This window comes from Sus scrofa, chromosome 7 (genome assembly GCF_054392235.1).
Source record: "Sus scrofa isolate SSC_HxYL_T2T_F1_AM1 chromosome 7, Sscrofa_HxYL_maternal_Yorkshire_Landrace_v2.0, whole genome shotgun sequence".
NCBI lineage: Eukaryota > Metazoa > Chordata > Mammalia > Artiodactyla > Suidae > Sus > Sus scrofa.
Window position 1 is genome coordinate 59440039 of NC_139389.1, and position 18018 is coordinate 59458056.

At 39.2% G+C, this 18018-nt stretch overlaps 1 protein-coding gene across 2 annotated transcripts in view; it reads right to left on the minus strand.

Moving 5' to 3' along the window:
• EFL1 (elongation factor like GTPase 1) overlaps positions 1 to 18018 on the minus strand; it is a 137190-nt gene that overhangs the window by 13821 nt on the left and 105351 nt on the right. Inside the window, exons 17-18 of one of the 2 annotated variants that reach the window (XR_014810384.1) lie at positions 16402 to 16549; positions 7604 to 8600 (exon numbers count right to left, since the gene is read on the minus strand). Coding sequence is in view for 1 of the 2 variants with exons in the window: in XM_021098870.2 (XP_020954529.2) it covers positions 7618 to 8600; positions 16402 to 16549 (1131 nt within the window). In the remaining variant the exon portion in view is untranslated. The remainder of the gene's footprint in view (positions 1 to 7603; positions 8601 to 16401; positions 16550 to 18018) is intronic. The other variant, XM_021098870.2, reaches the window with a different exon arrangement.

Genomic DNA, 18018 nt, shown 5'->3' on the forward strand with positions numbered 1-18018 from the left:
TTCTTTTGCGGCATTATAGATTCTTTTTTTTCTTTTGTTTTTTTTAGGGCCGCACCTGCAGCATATGGAAGGTCCCAGGCTAGGGGGTGAATCAGAGCTGTAGCTGCTGGCCCACACCACAGCCACACTAGATCCAAGCCTCATCTGTGACCACAGCTTGCAGCAACCTGGATCCTTAACCCACTGTGTGAGGCCAGGGATCGAACCTGAGCCCTTATGGATACTAGTTGGGTTCGTTACCACTGAGGCACAATGGGAACTCAGGCATTATAGATTCTTGTATACAAATTTTCTTCTTCCATAATAGACCGTTAGATTGGTCTGCAGATTCCACAATCTTTAGAGCTGAAAGTCTGGCAATTTAAGGGTTCCCTACCTCCGAGAATTTAGGAAAGGAAACAGCATGCACAGAAATATTTCCTCTAATAGTAAACAAACAGGAAGAAATGTGAACTTCCAATTTGGGAATATGGGAAGTAAACCACAGCGTATCGAATTGACAGGCTATTATTATGCAGAGGTTCAAATGAAAATTATGAATACTAAGTAGCCAAATGGAAGCATATTTATAAAATTAATAATAAATTCAGAAAGCAAAACAGTAAATTGCTTCTGCCATAATGTACAACAACTATGCAAAATGCACTATTACGGATAAAGATTGTGAAAGAAAATGAAAAATGAGAGGTTGATGTCCAGGGAGGAGGATTTTCCTTTCATCTTGTGGTTTCTGTTACTGTTAGTAACACTGTGGTATAACTTCAATTAAAAACACACACCACACACACAGGAATTGGTGGGCACGTCTTATTCTTGTAAACGGGGTCTCACTAACCTCTTCTTTTGTCACAGAATGCCCAGACTGCTAAATCAAGCAAATGTGGTGGACAGGATACAGATGGCCTTCAACCGAGTATGAGATAAAAAGTATGCTGTGGACATAAAGGGGAACGTGGGCTCCTATTATATAGATGAATTCAGCAAAAAGTCTACAGGGAACGGATGTGAACAAGTCCCCCCTACCCTGGAGGGATGTGCTTAGTGACATGTCAGTGCTTTGCTCACAGCTCTTATCTTTACTGTGATAATCATACACTTAAAAATTCAGAAGGCATGGTGATCGAGTCCAAAGTTGACAGGAAGCTGGTAAGGGTAATTACCAGCTTTGACAGAATCAGAAAGAACTAGGTAAGAATCTAAATTTAACAAGACGTGGCTAGTGCAGGTAAAGGCAAGGTTTTTACCGCTGGGTTCAGCCAATCAAGTGTCCAGGGTGAGAGAGGGAATGCTGAATAGCAGTTCCTATAAGACCAACTAGGGGAGTTCCTGTTGTGGCTCAGCAGTTAATGAACCCGACTAGCATCCATGAGGAAGTGGGTTTGATCCCTGATCAATGGATTAAGGATCCGGCATTGCCGTGAGCTGTGGGGTAGGTCCCAGAGGTGGCTCGGATCCTGCATTACTGTGGCTCTGGCGTAGGCCTGTGGCTACACCTCAGATTCAACCCCTAACCTGGGAACTTCCACATGCTGCAGGTGAAGCCCTAAAAAGACAAGAAAAAAAAAAAAAAAAAAAAAAAAAAAAGGACAAAAAATAAAACCAACTAGGAAGGAAATTACTCGAAGTTCAACAAAAGTCTTTAGGGTTGTCATACAAAGAAAGCCAATTTAATACCTAGTTGAGGAACTCAAAATTATTCCATCCATCAAAGCCCATTTTAGAGTACATTAACTTTCAAACGATGTATCCTGCTTTGAATTTTGCTAAATTCCTCATAAAATTTCACCAAAACCCCATATTTATTCACTAAATTCACCTGTATTTTACTATTGTTTTATTTTACATAATTAGGTTCTGTAGCCTTAACTCATTTCTCAAAGTAGAAGCCATGCTTAACACTGTTGGCATATACAGCTCAATAAATTTTTGTTGAACTATGAAATGCAAGTGAAATGTAAAAAGAACCTCAAGTGTGAAGAACTGGTTTTTAAAAATAAACAGTGATAAATGTTTCTGATACATGCTCTAACAATTTATAACTTATCCTTATAAATAAAATAGAACCACATAATTGTAGATGTGATTAAAACTAATACTATCTAACAGTTACATTTATATGACATTATTGCCAAAGATAAAATCAGTGCGGAGCAAGAAGGAAGGACATTAACAGATTAGAAGAGACAATTAAACAATTGTTAACATGACAATCAATTAAAAACACAAACCAATTGTGATGTCCCTTCAAACCCATTAAAGGCAATTTTCATGAGTAAAAAATGATCACAGAACCACACGCAGATTTTACAAGTAAAGAAAGTCATTTTCTTGGGATTATTTCCCCAGATAATTTTTTTTTCTTCTTTTCAGGGCCACACTTGTGGCATACAGAAGTACCCAGGCTAGGGGTCAAATTGGAGCTGCAGCCGCCAGCCTAAACCACAGCTATAGCAATGCAGGATCTGAGCCATGTCTGAGACCTACACCACAGCTCATGGCAACACCGAATACTTAATCCACTGAGCAATGCGAGGGACCGAATTTGCATCCTCCTGGACCCTAGTTGGTTTGTTATCACTGAGCCACAGTAGGAAATCTCTAAAATAATTTTAAGATGATTATTTTTCTACAAAATTTCCCATTTTGACCATAAGCAATTTTATACATTTACAAATGTACTTCTTGTTTTAACAATCTGTAAAAAAAGGGAAAAAAGTTTTTAAAAGAGACTAATTTTACTAAATAAAAAAGACCTGAAGTTGTCTTTTTAATTGTCTTGTGCCAATTTTTGGAGAATTAAAGGAACTGTCAGTGACTTCTTGGAAGATTTCTGAATATCCAGGCAGGAAGTAAGAGGCCTCAGGAACACAGAGGTCTTCTAATTTCTTTTTTCCAGTTGAAGGTGGTAATTTGGAAAGAAAAAGGAAAACACAAGAAGTGAAGAGCTGATTATCCTGACAGACCTTGGATATTAGAGACTGGCTATCATTACCAAAGAATTTCTCAAAACAAGGGAAAACAAGCTTAGGAGGAGATTACTAGTCTAAGCAAGAGGACTTCAAACCAATTCAGGAAAATAAAAACAGATCAAATATAAACACAACTTCTTTGTAAAGCAGTAGATGTGACAACCAGCTAGTCTCTGAGAAATGCATTAAGAAGGCTGACCAGCAGCACTGGTATAGACTATATATGTGGACCCTTGAACATGGGTCTGAACTGCATAGGTCCACTTATACACGGATTTTTCTAAGAACATACTATATAGTACTACACAATTCACAGTGGGCTGACCCACTGATACGGAGCCATGTACAGGGGGACTGACTATAAAGGAACATTGGGATTTTCAATTGCACAGATGGTCAGCATCCCGAAGCTCTCTGCTGTTCAAGGGTCAATTGTACTAACCAATCCATATACTCACGGCTGCCACTGCAGAAGGACTAGCATAGTGAGGTTTGTCCTTGGACAAGACAAAGCGAAGATATAGCTTTCTCCTAAGAGAGAAGAAGGCAAATAACCCCGAGGGCTAAGATAACCACCTCTTCCTAGAAAGTGCCAGAAAGAGTCTACTGGATAGGTGAAAAGTGCCAGGACGAAGATAAAAGGGTAGGATGGCAAGTGCTATTTCAAGGGACTGGCTGGTCACATGCAGGGTTCTGGTGGTGATTTCCTAACAGAAACGAAAAAAATGGGCATGGAGGATTGACTCAAGAAAGGTGACTCAACAGTCTGCTGAGAATGTCAGTCTGATAAATGCCAACAGCTGATCTTGGCTTCATGCGTTGTGCTGAAAATCTGCTTCTCAGAGAGTAAAGTACAAATGCTCTTCCAAATGGATGATGTAGGAAAGACGGCAGTCTGGGAGGAAATATGTACTCTCATCATGCGGGGTTCAAAAGGGAGGGAAAGGATAGGCAGAGACCCACATGGACCCTAGACTTTAGGAAGGATCATTTCAAACACAGAAAAGAAAAGAAAACAAAACAAAACAGGTTTTAGGGGAGTTCCCGTCGTGGCTCAGTGGTTAATGAATCTGACTAGCATCCATGAGGATGCAGGTTTGATCCCTGGCCTTGCTCGGTGTGTTAAGGATCCAGCATTGCCATGAGCTGTGGTGGCTCAGATCCCACATTGCTACTGCTGTGGCTGTGGTGTAGGCCAGCAGCTACAGCTCAGATTCAGCCCCTAGCTTGGGAACCTCTATATGCTGCAGGCACGGCCCTAAAACAAATATATATATATATAAAATGAATGATCCCAATGAGGAAAGAAAAGGAGATCCTTCCACCCACTCAAGATAAACAGCTCCAAAATAAAGTTGGGTAATGGAAGGTACCCGGCTGTGCCTTCTAACTCCTGTTTTAAGAGGACAGCCACAGTAGACAGAAGAAACTAACTAAGGGGGAAACACAGTGTGTCCTGGATGTTGAAAACAAGAACAAGGTGGGCCTATCAAAATAATCAAAGTAAAGGCAACAAGAAGGGTCTTTCCACTACTTTGAAGGTAAAGAAGAGATATCTACACAACTTGAGAAAACTGGTGTGACATTACTAGAGAACAGCAAGAAAGCAGGGTTGGTTCTCCACACGCATGTAACTTACATCCATCTCTTCAGTAAGGAGAATGGTGACGAAACTCTAGTGAGCAGAAGAAATACCACAGAGAGAACACTCAAGTTCAGGATGGCTGAGAAGTTGATAAGCAAGTATCTGGCCTTCTTAAACAATTTCAAGTCTTCAAGACTGGAATCATATCTCATAGACCTAAAGAAATCTGCCCTTTTGAGAATGTGTGGACAGCAGGGTGTGTGCCAGACCATAGGTGGAAGGTAAATGAATGAACTTTTAAAGGAAAAGTACTGGATTCTATGCACTACAGACCAGAAAGCCATTTGCCAATTTCCCAAGGAATTTCAAGAACACATTGTAAAGATTTATATATAGCAATATAAGCATGAGGTAAACCTTTGGAGATGGCATGGCCTTTCTAACAGCAAAATCCTATCAATCTGAGCTTATTTCTTCTCCTAAGATGGTTGGTAAGTTGATCATGAGGGGAGTGCTATACAGACAAAGGAGCTCGAACCACTACATTTAATTCATTACCTTCATTTCTCACCAGACAAGAAAAAGAACACATGAGAAAACTTTAAAAGGAATTAATGTGTTAAGATTATGGTGTCAAGACTTCTTTTTCTTGGCATTAAAAAACCCCAAAACTCAGAGTTCTCTGGTGACCTAGCAGTTAATGATTCAGTATTGTCACTGCTGTGGCCTGGGTTCAATCTCTGGCCCAGGAACTTCTGCATACCTTGGATACAGCCAAAACAAAACCAAACAAAAAACCCCCCAAGAAACCACCAACCCCCAAAGTTTCTTCACTATTATTGTAATGCTTTTTATATATTTTAAACACACTTACCCCCCCCCTCAAGGAAAAAAGTTAACTGTATAGATTTAGTTTACTCATATGTAAACTACAGGAGTTCTGGTGGGACTACAGAATTTCAGTCACTGAAATTTAAATCCAGAGTTTTGGGGCACAAAATAGGAAGACAAAACTTATTTTAAAACAACAACAACAAAAAACCAGGATGATGTGGACTTCTTACAAATTAATGACAAACTGCATTAAGGAATGCTGTACCAGGAGATCCCGTCATGGCACAGCAGAAACAAATCCGGCAAGGAACCATGAGGTTGTGGGTTTGATCCCTGGCCTCACTCAGTGGGTGAAGGATCCGGTGTTGCCGGGAGCTGTTTTGTAGGTGGCAGACACAGCTCAGATCGGGTGTTGCTGTGGCTGTGGTGTAGGCCGGCAGCTGTAGCTCTGATTCGACCCCTAGCCTGGGAATCTATATATGCCGCAGGTGTAGCCCTAAAAAGACAAAAAAAAAAAAAAAAAAGAAAAAGAAAAGAAAAAAGAATGCTGTACCCAATGTGGGAGGTAGCAGGGAGTCCGTGTTCTGAACCGGTTAGAGGATGTCTGAGCTGCTGTTCCTGGCTGCTCTGTTTAAGAGGGAGGCTGACCAAATAAAGGACATCTGTCCAAAGGACAGCAACGGGAATGATGACAGGACACAAGAAAAAGGTATCAGGAAAAAGAGCTGAAGGATCTGGAGAGTGTTCTCCTTGATATAAAACCAGAAAACAAATGCTCCCCTCAAATATATGAACTGCTACTGCATGGAAGAGGGATGATGCATGGTGGGAAACTAGCTGGAGACAAGAACTTTTGCTCAGTATTAGAAAGACACTGTTTAGTCCTAGAACTGGCTGTGAGCTGCACGTCAACAGAAGTATTCAGAGGTGGTATAAGCATCGGTCAGGGTGGAGAACCTGGAGGAGAACGCTTAGGTCTTCTTCAAGGGTTTGAAAGAATCAAGACTGACCGATTCTAATTCTAGCTTTGCCTCCATGAATTAAGATTCTCAACAGAAATGTGAAGAACATTTGGGAATGGTCTAGACAGATCTTCCTCAAACTAATCTATGATTTCATGCGATGTTAATATGTTGCTGTATTCAAGTAAGGTTGGGAAACACTGCATATTCCATGTTCGCTGGTTTGACTCAGAGCACACCCTGGCTTTAAGCCATCCTGGAGTAACCAGATCTATGTAGTTCTATTGAACCCAACTGTTTGAAATGCTGCTATGGATGCTTAATTCCTCTCACAGAAATCTTACTATGATGCAAGCCTAAATTTCTTTTGGGGGGACAAAATCCCCCAACAATTTAGATTTATGCTTTTAGGAGTTAATCAGCAAAAGAACCTTAGTAAGAAGGACTGTCAAGTAACCACATATCGCCTTGACCTCAGAGCTAGAGAAAACCTAACAATGGGGTCCACCCTCTCAACCAGTGCTCAGTTCTTCCGTAGATCCTCCTCATCACTGAAGCAGTTCCACGATCTCAAGACGGTAAGAGAATTACTGGATGCCAGGCAGGGTTCTAGGTCCCATATTTGCATTCCCATGTTACTGTTCACAACCTCCAATAAATGACTATAGTCTTTTTCACAGGTGAAGAAAATAAGTCTCAGTGATGTAAGATCTGTCAAGAGTCAAGATAGCTACTAAGCATCAGGACGCAATGTCTCCAAAGAGAGAAAAATTGGAAGTAGGATTTGATATAATGGTCAGCAGCGAACAAAATGGCAAATAAATTTTCTTATTCAGAAGAGACCCAGACTTCACAAAGGCCTTCTGTGTTAGGCGTACAAGAATGTCACCTTACTCTGATCATTTTCAGAGTGACTTTGGTTACCCTGACTGATATGGTTATTCCCTTGCAAAAAACTGCTGCCCAAGCTTGGATGGCAGCACATATGAACCGTTTAAACCTCACTTACCAGACCTTTTATTATAGACAAGAATCTTCCTGTTTGCTGCAGAAAAAAATACCCTTAGCTGTCAAACTTCTGCTCCCACACCTGCAAGACTGTAATATTTAAGACCTCTGGCTTTCTTAGTTCCCTGGTAAATCAAATGATAATGTAGCTTTTGAAAAAATATATATATCTCTATGTGTTACATGTATTTGAAGTTTTCTGATGAGTTTCCCCTCCTTTTCAGGGCATTTCTCACTGTCTTTACCTTTCCTTCCTTACCGAGAACATCACTGGTCGCCATGATGTCACACGTGTACATTGCTGCCATCAGACGCTGAGGTTTCACCTGTAGTGCATAGCGACATGCTTCTTTCATGGTAGCAATCAGCTGCCCCGAGAAGGGTCCATAGCAGTCAGTGAGTGAAGACTCTCCTTTCTGGGAAGGCCTCTTCTCAAACGGCTCAGAGCAGCCATTGTGCACCTCTTGGTTTTCATCTCCAGCAGAAGAGGTTTCACCTTCCCCCTGCCCTGCGTCTACCAGATCACTTTGTTTTTGATTCTGCTTATCACTTGCTGTTTGCTCTTCAAATTTACTTAAGTCCCATTTTTCCAGAACAAAACAGACACCCATGAGAGGCTCTTCACACATGGGGCCCGAGAGGGTTGCTAGCTGGAAGCCACTCACGATGCTGTTGCCCAAATCTCGGTATCTGTTGGCTTCCTGGGAGGCTTTGCCATCTGGACCTGTCCACACTGAGTTCTGGAAATCTTCACTTTTATTCACTAATATGTTGGGCCCACATTTTCTTGGGCCAAAGGACCAGATCTGGTCAACAGTGTTCCTCCATTTTCTCCCTGTTAGGTGTTGCTCTAGTCTTCCTTTGAATTCCCCAATTTTCTCTTGGGTCTTCTGGTGAATCACTTGAGTATTTTTGCCTTCATTCAAAGAGGAGGTCAGCTGTTCCATAGAACGAATCAAATCACTATTTTCTTCCAGAATCTGAGTGACTTCTTCTGGAAGGGGCATGGCTCGGACACAGAGCGTGGCAAGTTTATTGGGAGTTGTTATGGTGACAAGCCCATCAGAGTCAACCTGGATTCCTTCAGGGATTTTACTTTGATCCTCTTTTGTTTGGTGTATGACTGCAACTTTTTGTTGCTTGCCTATTTCTTCGTTGACCATGTCAACTTTGGGCGGTTTTGTGATTGTTTCTCTGAATGGAATAATGGGTTCAGATACGCTGATTTGAATCTTTGCAAATCTACAAATTCAAGAGAAATAACACAAAGTTAATAGCCAAAATAGCATCAACATTCCCATGCAGAAATATTACATAATGAAGATTCTGCAAAAACACAGAAATATAAACATTATTTTACCAAGAAATATTGGTAATTTACAGCATACCAGAATTCAAAAAACCACTCTCATTTCAGATTGAAAAGACTACTTCTAACGGAAACAGACCTTTAGAGAGTTCTTTGCATGTACCAGAATTTTTAGAGTTAAAATGCACTTTTTCTTTTCCAGATTCTTAAAGTAGCAGATATTATTTTAGATAATTAATGTTAAATCCTACTAAAATACTTATTTTCCACTCAAAACATTCTTATCTAAATACATTTACTTATAAATAATTTTAAATACATACATCATGTATTTAGATAAGAATGTTTTGAGTGGAAAATAAGCATTTTAATAAGATTTGACATATTAAGTATCCAAAATAATATCTGCTACTTTAAGAATAGGAAAAGAAAAAGCGCATTTTAACTCTAAATAAACAAAACAAACCAAAAAATCACAGAAATTCAGGATATCCAATTTCTGGATGGATGTCTACCTGACATTGTATTATTTAAAATTACTGATCCTTGGGAGTTCCCATCATGGCTCTGAGGAAACGAATCTGGGTAGTATCCATGAGGACACAGGTTCGATCCTTGGCCTTGCTCAGTGGGTTGAGGACTGGTGTTGCTGCGAGCTGTGGTGTAGGTCACAGACATGGCTTGGATCTGGCATTTCTGTGGCTGTGGCACAGGCCCACAGCTGTAGCTCTGATTTGGCCCCTAGCCTGGGAACTTCCATATGCCATGGGTATGGCCCTAAAAAGACAGAAAATAAATAAATACAATACAATACAATTACTGATTCTTGAACTTAACAAAGACAGTAGACAAAGACAAAGTTGCAGTTCAATTTATCTAAGAATTGAGATATAAAATCTGATTTTAAAATAACAATGAAAAAAATGGATATATCTGCGTTTCTTTCTTTTTTTTTTTTTTGTCTTTTTGTTATTTCTTTGAGCCGCTCCCACGCCCAAGCTAGGGGTCGAATCGGAGCTGTAGCCACTGGCCTACGCCAGAGGCACAGCAACGCAGGATCCGAGCCACGTCTGCAACCTACACCACAGCTCACGGCAACGCCGGATCCTTAACCCACTGAGCAAGGGCAGGGACCAAACCCGCAACCTCATGGTTCCCAGTCGGATTCGTTAACCACTGCGCCACAATGGGAACTCCTATCTGCGTTTCTTAAAAATAATCACCTATTATGTATGAGGACTGTGCTAAGCGGTTTAAATGTGCTATTTCTTTAGTGTTATATTATTATCCTCATTTTGTTAGAGGACAAAATCAAGCAAGAAAGATCAAGTAACTTCTCCAAAGTCACAAAGATAGCAAGTAGAGAAGCTGGGATTCAAATTTAGGTCTGACCTCAGAATCCATGCTCTTAGCCATTATGCTGTACTGAACAATCCAATTAAACAGCATATTAAAGAAATAATTCACTGCAACACTAAGTAGTTTTTATTATAGGTTATAAAAATTGATTTGTATTTGGACATCTGCTAAAATATCACACTAAAAGTGTCTAATAAAGTAAACTATGTAACCATCTTTAAAAATGCTAAATTGGCATTCAATAAAATTTAATATCCGCTCCTGTTTTTTCAAAAAGAGAAACACTTAGAAATCTTAGAAATAGTAAAATATTTTTTTAAATTATCATTAAAGAAAATATGTTCATATACTTACAACATTCAAGTGTAAAGCTATTGAAACTGCGAGTGAGTGCCTTTATGACACTGTCCTATTTTCTTTGTATTATAAAGTCAAAAGGGCTGTGAGTTATATTAGTCCCTCCAATTTCTGAGGTTCCTAACAAGTCTCCCATAGGAGTCACTTATAAGATGAATTAAAATCACTCCATGCCATGGAAGTGAAGGTGTGTGTATGGTTGTCACACCTGCAAAGTGCCTCAGGGCTAAGGGTTCTTTATATCCTGGCAGTGTGGAGCCTGACATTACTACTTCAAAAGAAGTGCAGTAGGCTCAGACTACATCAGCAATTTCCTGTGGCTTCCTGTCACATCTGATCATTACTACCTTGAGAGGTAAATGAGCAGAACTCTGACAGTTTCTCTGACCTGGAGACCACAAGTGGCCTCGTCTCCCAGGACTGTTCAAAATGCCTTCCTTATCACGTGTGTCAAAGCTGAAAAAGAAGCTTATATGTCAGAAAGCGGGTTCTGTCCTATGAGAGCTAAAAATAAATCTGGAATTTTCTACACATTCTTTACCGTAAGTCTAATTGTAAAATTTAATAGTCATATAGCACAGTACAAAAAACAACACTCTACTGAGGAGTTCCTGCTGTGTCACATCGGGATTGGCAGTATCTTGGGAGTGCTGGGTTGCAAGTTCAATTCCCAGTCCCACACAGTGGGTTAAGGATCTGGCTTTGCTGCAACTGTGGCTTAGGTTGCTACCAAAGCTTGGATCTCATCACTGGCCCAGAACTCCATATGCTGAAGGGCAGCCCCAAATAGGAAAAAACAAAACAAAACTCTACTATCTATGACTTATCACAACATGAATATCCATATAAACCACTACCCAAGGCTCCCTCATGCCTTCTCCCAAACCCATAAAGATAAGCACTATTTTGATTTTCTCTGTCATCTGTTTTAAATTATTTTTAACACCTAAGCATGGAATCCCTATACTCTATACAGTTCAGTCTGGCCTGCTTTTTGGACTTTTTTGTTGCGAAGAATATTCTTGATGCAGCTTTGTATTAAGTACATAAGGAGTAGAAATGGGAGTAGATTTGCCAAGCCATAGGAAATAACTATCTCCCACCTCAGTAGAGAACACCAAACTATATTCCAATGTAGTTGTAACCAATTCAAATTTCCACTAGTTGTGGAGGTAAATTCCTATTGTCCATATCTTTGCTACATTTGATGCTGTCATTTAAAAAAAATTCAGCAACTCTGCTGGGTAAGTAAAAGTATCTCACTTTGGTTTTAATTTGCATTTCATTAATTACTAATAAGTTGAATTTATTTTCAAATGCTTATTGGTCTTTTGTGGAGTCCTAGTTCAAGTATTTCTCCCACTTTCTATTAGATTGTTGTTTTGTGGAGTCCTAGTTCAAGTATTTCTCTTTTGTGGAGTCCTAGTTCAAGTATTTCTCCCACTTTCTATTAGATTGTTGTTTTTCTCATTTACTTGTAGGAATTCTTTATATATTGATGAACTAGTCCCTCATCTACTGTATGGATCACAATGTCTTCCCTAACCCTGCAGCTTGTCTTCTTACTCTCTTAACAGCAACTTTCGATGATCAAACCTTTCACCTTGTCATTAGGGCTTTGGATGCTGTGACTCTTTCCCTACCCCGAGGTCTTGAAGACACTCTCCTGTATTATCTTCTAAGCACTTTAGGGTTTTGCCTTTCACATTTTAATCTACAAGACACCTGGAATCTAAGTACAGTGTGAATGAAAGAGAGGTCAAGTTTCTTTTCTTTCTTTGTCTTTTTAGGGCCGTGGCACATGGAAGTTCCCAGGCTAGGGGTTGAATTGGAGTTACAGGTGCTGGCCTACACCACAGCCACAGCAACGCGGGATCTGAGCTGCGTCTGCAAGTTACACCACAGCTCACAGCAAGGCCAGATCCCCAACCGAGTGAAGCCAGGGATCGAACCTGCATCCTCATGGAGACTAGTCGGATTCACTTCTGCTGCACCACCATAGAACTCTCCCTCTCCCCCTTTTTTCTATATGGATATTCACTCGCCAGCATCATTAATTGAAAAAAGTCTGTCCTTTCCTCATTGCTCTCCAGGGCCACTTACTTCTGCACTTTCTAATCTAGTCCATTAATCTATTTGTTTATCTTTGTGTCAACATCACATAGTTGATAATGGTCACTGAAATAAGTTTTGCTATCCAACATGGTAAGAACTTCTCACCCTACTTCCTAAAAGACTTTGGCTTGAACTAGCCCTCTGCACTTCCACACAATTTTACTACCAACTTGTTAAGTTCCACAAACACATACACAATAAAGTTATGGAATTTTGGCTGGGATTGCTTTGAATATATAATCAGTTTAAGGAAAACTGACATCATTATAACAATGAAATTTTCAAACTGTGAAGATGGTATATACCTTCTTTTGTGTTTTACAGTTTTTGCATAGAGGGCCTATAAATACAAATACTTTTATTCCCAGGAAGTTTATATTTTTGTTGCTACCATGAATTGTAACCTTCAAATACTTTTCATTTTCTGCTTATTAATGGTATTGTAGAAAAACAATAGCTTTGCATACTTACTTTAAGCCACCTTGCTGAATTTACTAATTTTAATCATTTCTAAAGATTCCTTTGGATTATTAGTACACAATCATATCATTTGCAAACAATGACAGTCTCAACTACTCCTTTTCAATTTCCATGTCTTTTAGTTTTTATTCTGAGGATGCTGCCTGAAATCTACAGTACAATAGTAAAAAGAAGTTATAATGGGAGGTACTCTTGTCTTATTTTAGATCACAAAAGGAAAGCTTTTAAAAATTTCACCAGTAAATACAGGTTTGCTATAGTTATCCTGAAGATAATCTTTATCAGTTTAAGGAAATTCCCCTCTATTTCTAGCTTGCTAAGAGTTATGAGCATGAGCGGATGTTGACCTTTATCAAATGCTTTTTTGTCTGTTGAGATGATTTCCTTCCCTTTCTCTATTAATCTGGTAAATTTAATTGATTGAATTTTTAACGTTTTTCCAACTTTGGATTTCTTTGTAGTTACAGGACTATCAGATTTTCTATTTCTTTTCAGGACAGATTTTTCTAGGAATTTGTCCATTTCCTTTAAAATTGATTAGTATACAACTATTCATAATATTTTCTTACATTTCTTGGCCCAGAACAAGCTTTCTAGTACTCAATTCATGAAGACACCCTAAACGTTTACACGACGCTGGATGGCATTGAGGATGGCAATGGTGTCAACACTGCCTGACTCAGCTTCTCAGGGTTCCAAAACAGCACTTAACAGAAAGCACTGCCTGACTGGGTCCCCTGTGGATCTGTCCACTATCACATCCCACATCTGGTCTGGCTGACTTCACTGTTCCCCACCCGTATAAGTGGGATAGGAGCTTCCTCCCTACCTGGGCTCCAGCTTAGCTCTCCCAGTTCTGACAAAGAACACATGAGAGCTTGAGCTTATGCACAAGGATCTGTCACAATGCAAAGGAAATTTCTGTTTTTTTTTTTTTTTAAGCGAGGAGGTGTCACCACTTTCAGAATTAGAGATTTTAGGAAAAGCAGTTAACAGATGTATCTTATTAAAGCAATATATACATATATATATTTGAAAAGTAGATATGTTATTGCTTTTATTATCCTAATTCGATGAAAGTATAAATTATTTTTAGGTATTTGGATATGGATATTTTCTTTAAATGGTTTACAGAATGAACTTATTTATTAAGATATTTTAATGCCACGTTGAAATATTTCTAGAAAACTAATTTCTTTTATTATAAAGTATAGTCCCCCCCGAGATTAAAAAGTACCCATGATGAAAACCATGAGATAAAAATGAAAAGACTAAACAAAGATACAAATAAGTAATTCAATTAAAATCAGCTTTAGGTATAAAGGGGGAATTTTACATGAAATATAATTCTAAGTACCAGAAAGCATTATTTTAAAATAGAAGTTAATGTCCCGAGAAACATCAGGTTAGTTAACATGGATTTTAATTTGGTAGCAGAGTGTGAAAAGAGAGAAAATAAGTTAGTTTAAAGATTGCCCCATGGAGTTCCCATCGTGGCTCAGCGGAAACGAATCTGGCTAGCATCCAGGAGGACGCAGGTTTGATCCCTGGCCTTACTCAGTGGGTTAAGGATCCAGCATTGCTGTGAGCTGTGGTGTAGGTCTCAGTCACGGCTGGGATCTGACGTTGCTGTGGCTCTGGCATAGGCCAGTGGCTACAGCTCCAATTTGACCCCTAGCCTGGGAACCTCCATATGCTGCAGGGGGTGGCCCTAAAAGGCAAAAACAAACAAGAAAAAGATTCCCCCAAGATAACGTAACATTTCAATACCTGAAAAAAAAAAATCTTCTGAGAAAATCATTTTGATATTGTTATGATTAATCCAATTAGTATTATTCTCTAACAAATTATAACCCTCAGAAATTCCAAGAAAATTGTGACAACATGAAAGAGATGGAAAAATCTACCTTTCAATTTTGTACTAATTATGGCTATAAAAATATTTTCAGGGAAAGGCCGTGAGGCCATTTTAAACTGATGAAGAGAGATTCCCAATCTGGCAGATTGCTACAAAATCCCAAACGGAGGTTGCTGCAGGAGCAGCTCTTCTTATTCCACGGTATGGTGGTGAAGTGGTATTGCAGCAATGGCCGCCACCACCACCACCAGCAATTGTACTAGGTTGTGTTAAGGATTAGATGAGACACACACAGTTTAGCACAGTAACTGACATGTATTATTTAGTATATAATTATATTGATTATTCATAGCTATTATTTAGCTATAATTACTATGATCACTAAAGTCCTAGAAAATTTAAAAACAAAAGGACGGAAGGCCATTACAGGGTGATTTCATCAAAGAAAAACAAACGGCCAATAGACACATTAAAAAATGTTTCAGGAGTAGCCGTTGTGGCCGAGCGGAAATGAATCTGACTAGCATCCATGAGGACGCAGGTTCAATCTCTGACCTTGCTCAGTAGGTTAAGGATCTGGCATTGCTGTGGCTGTGGTGTAGGCTGGTGGCTACAGCTCCGATTCGACTCCTAGCCTGGGAACCTCCATATGCCGTGGGTGTGGCCCTAAAAAGACCAAAAAAAAAAAAAAAAAAAAAATTTCAGTTATCATTAGTAAGCAAAGAAAACATATTTAAGCAATGAACACCTTTCATTTGTTTTCCAGATTGGCGAAATTTCCATATATGTTTTGCTAGTTACAGTGTAAATTGGAACAGCCTTTCTCAGGGATAATATAGATGATAAGCCTAAAAAATACGCCAGCAATATAATATGCCCCCCTTTGAGTCAGCAATTATACTTCCAAAAGTTTCTCTTAACCAAATAATCAGAGCTATGTGTATAGATACCTGTAGATATGTGAACACGCAGAGAGCAGACGAGGGATTTATGAACCCAAATGTAATGGTCATAATCATCTCCGCATAGTACTTGAATGATTCTTTTTATTCTTCTGTGTTTTCCTAATTGCTACAATAAACATATACTACCTTTGGAATAATGAGGAAAAACATAATTTACAAAAAGCGATCTGGGATGCCTCCTTTGCGACGCTCATGTATCACCGTGATAGGGAAATGCAAAGATCTACTGAAGGGTTACACTGCAGAGAGCACATCAATAAGGAAAGGACATCTGTCCTGACCACAGCCTAATTTCACAGAATGAGATTTTGTTTGGTTGCCCTGATATGCTATGGGTATAGTTTAAAGTAAAATATATATATGAAAGTATTTTATGACTCAGACTAAAACATGCAAAATTATTCAAGTACAGCAATAAATACTATTTGTCAGTTATTAAAAATTAAATCTATGCTCCAATAACAGTTCATGTTTAGGTTGAGGCACTTAATTTTTTCTCCATGACAAATCACAGTATAAGTTCAGTGGGTTTAGGAAACACTAAAACATCCCATCGATTCTGAGATGTTTATCATTTCTCCATCTCTATCATCGCCTAACCTTTCTTTTAAGTCATCCAGGCATCGCTGAAGGTGGACTTCCCCTGCTGTGACTAAAACGTGCTCTCCCGTTTCCTGAATTAAAATCTGGACACAGGGATCAGCTTGGTTTAACAGTTTCATTCCTTTGACGAGCTGAGGCATTTCACCTAGATTAACGAAATGAAACACTGGTTAAATGCAAGATAAGGACTAATATAATCTAAAGACAATGTCCATGGGAAAACGGAAGGGAAAAGTATAATGAAATAAACTCTTAAAATAATGGTTTATTTTTCTTCCAATAATATAGCAATGTGAAGAAAACCATCTTTGAGTAATTTATCTGTACAGATGGCTAACATGAGACACTTGTTACAAACTTACAGAGAATCCCAAAGCTGATCATACCACTTCTTCAAACACTCAGCAAATATAAACTACAAGTCATTATACTTGTGAAGCCACCTCAATCTATTACAAATGTGTATTTTATACTAGAGATGTAAGAGAACTTTTTCCCCCAAACAGCACCTATAAAACTATAACATCAACAAATAAGCAAAAGAAACATTTGATGTGACATTTGAGAAGCTGCACCAGAGCCTTATATTTAGAATAATTATTTATGAAGCTGCTTGAAAGAACTGTGGATTTCAGAATATAGCTGCCCTTTGGGTTAGAGCTGTAATACACGAAGCAGCCACTTTACCCAGTGAGCCTCTTAAGGCGCCTTCTGAATCCTAGTCTGCTTGTGCTTTTGGTATTTAATTGCTTGTCACCTAGGGTTCAGGGGAGTTAAGGGTACAAAGCAGGGATTCTGATCCCTATCCTGAGTGTCTCACCCCTTTCACTGGTGCAGTGGCCACTGTGCACTCAAGGCAGGTCAGAGGAATTCTCCTGTTACTATTTTAGCAGAGATCTTGGCTTGGAAGGCATTTTTATGCAGCTTTGTTTCACTTCTGCATCTGAGGGAAGGACTTATAATTCCTCGATGCTTGGTGTTCGACATGCCAAACAAATCAAACTACAGGAGCTTTCTGAAATCAATGGTTTTTTCAATATGTGCTACCGAAGTTGATTATCCATATCTAGTCCATATCTATTTATTTTTCCATTATCTATTTATCCTTTAAATAACCCTTTTAAATGATAACACTTTCTGGTGCTAAGTGTGCCAGGCAAGCATTTCACATATTATCAACTCATTTAACTACGAGGCAGGGATGATTACTCTCATTTTATAAATGAGGAAACAGATACAGAGAAGCTAAGGAACTTGTACTCAAGGTCACATTCGGGCTGGTTTTGAAGCCAGGCAGATAGCCATGGGGCATATACTCCACAAGGGGTGCCAGCATCCTCAGAAGTCATGGTCACGAGCCACAGAAGATGCACAAAATGCTGAGAAAGACAGGGAGTGGGATTTCACCGCATGTGAGGTTGACAGAGGCACCCTCAAGCGCTGCTCTTTAGCATGTTGTCTTTGCCTCAGTCAGTGGATTTGTAGATATTACCTAGTGTTAAGTTAACCTTCATAGAATTTGAACCATGTCTTAAAGAGTCCTGTAAAAGACCACTGATAACACATATCACAGGAGCCAAGAAGAGAATGATAATGATAAAAAAAAAAGGACAA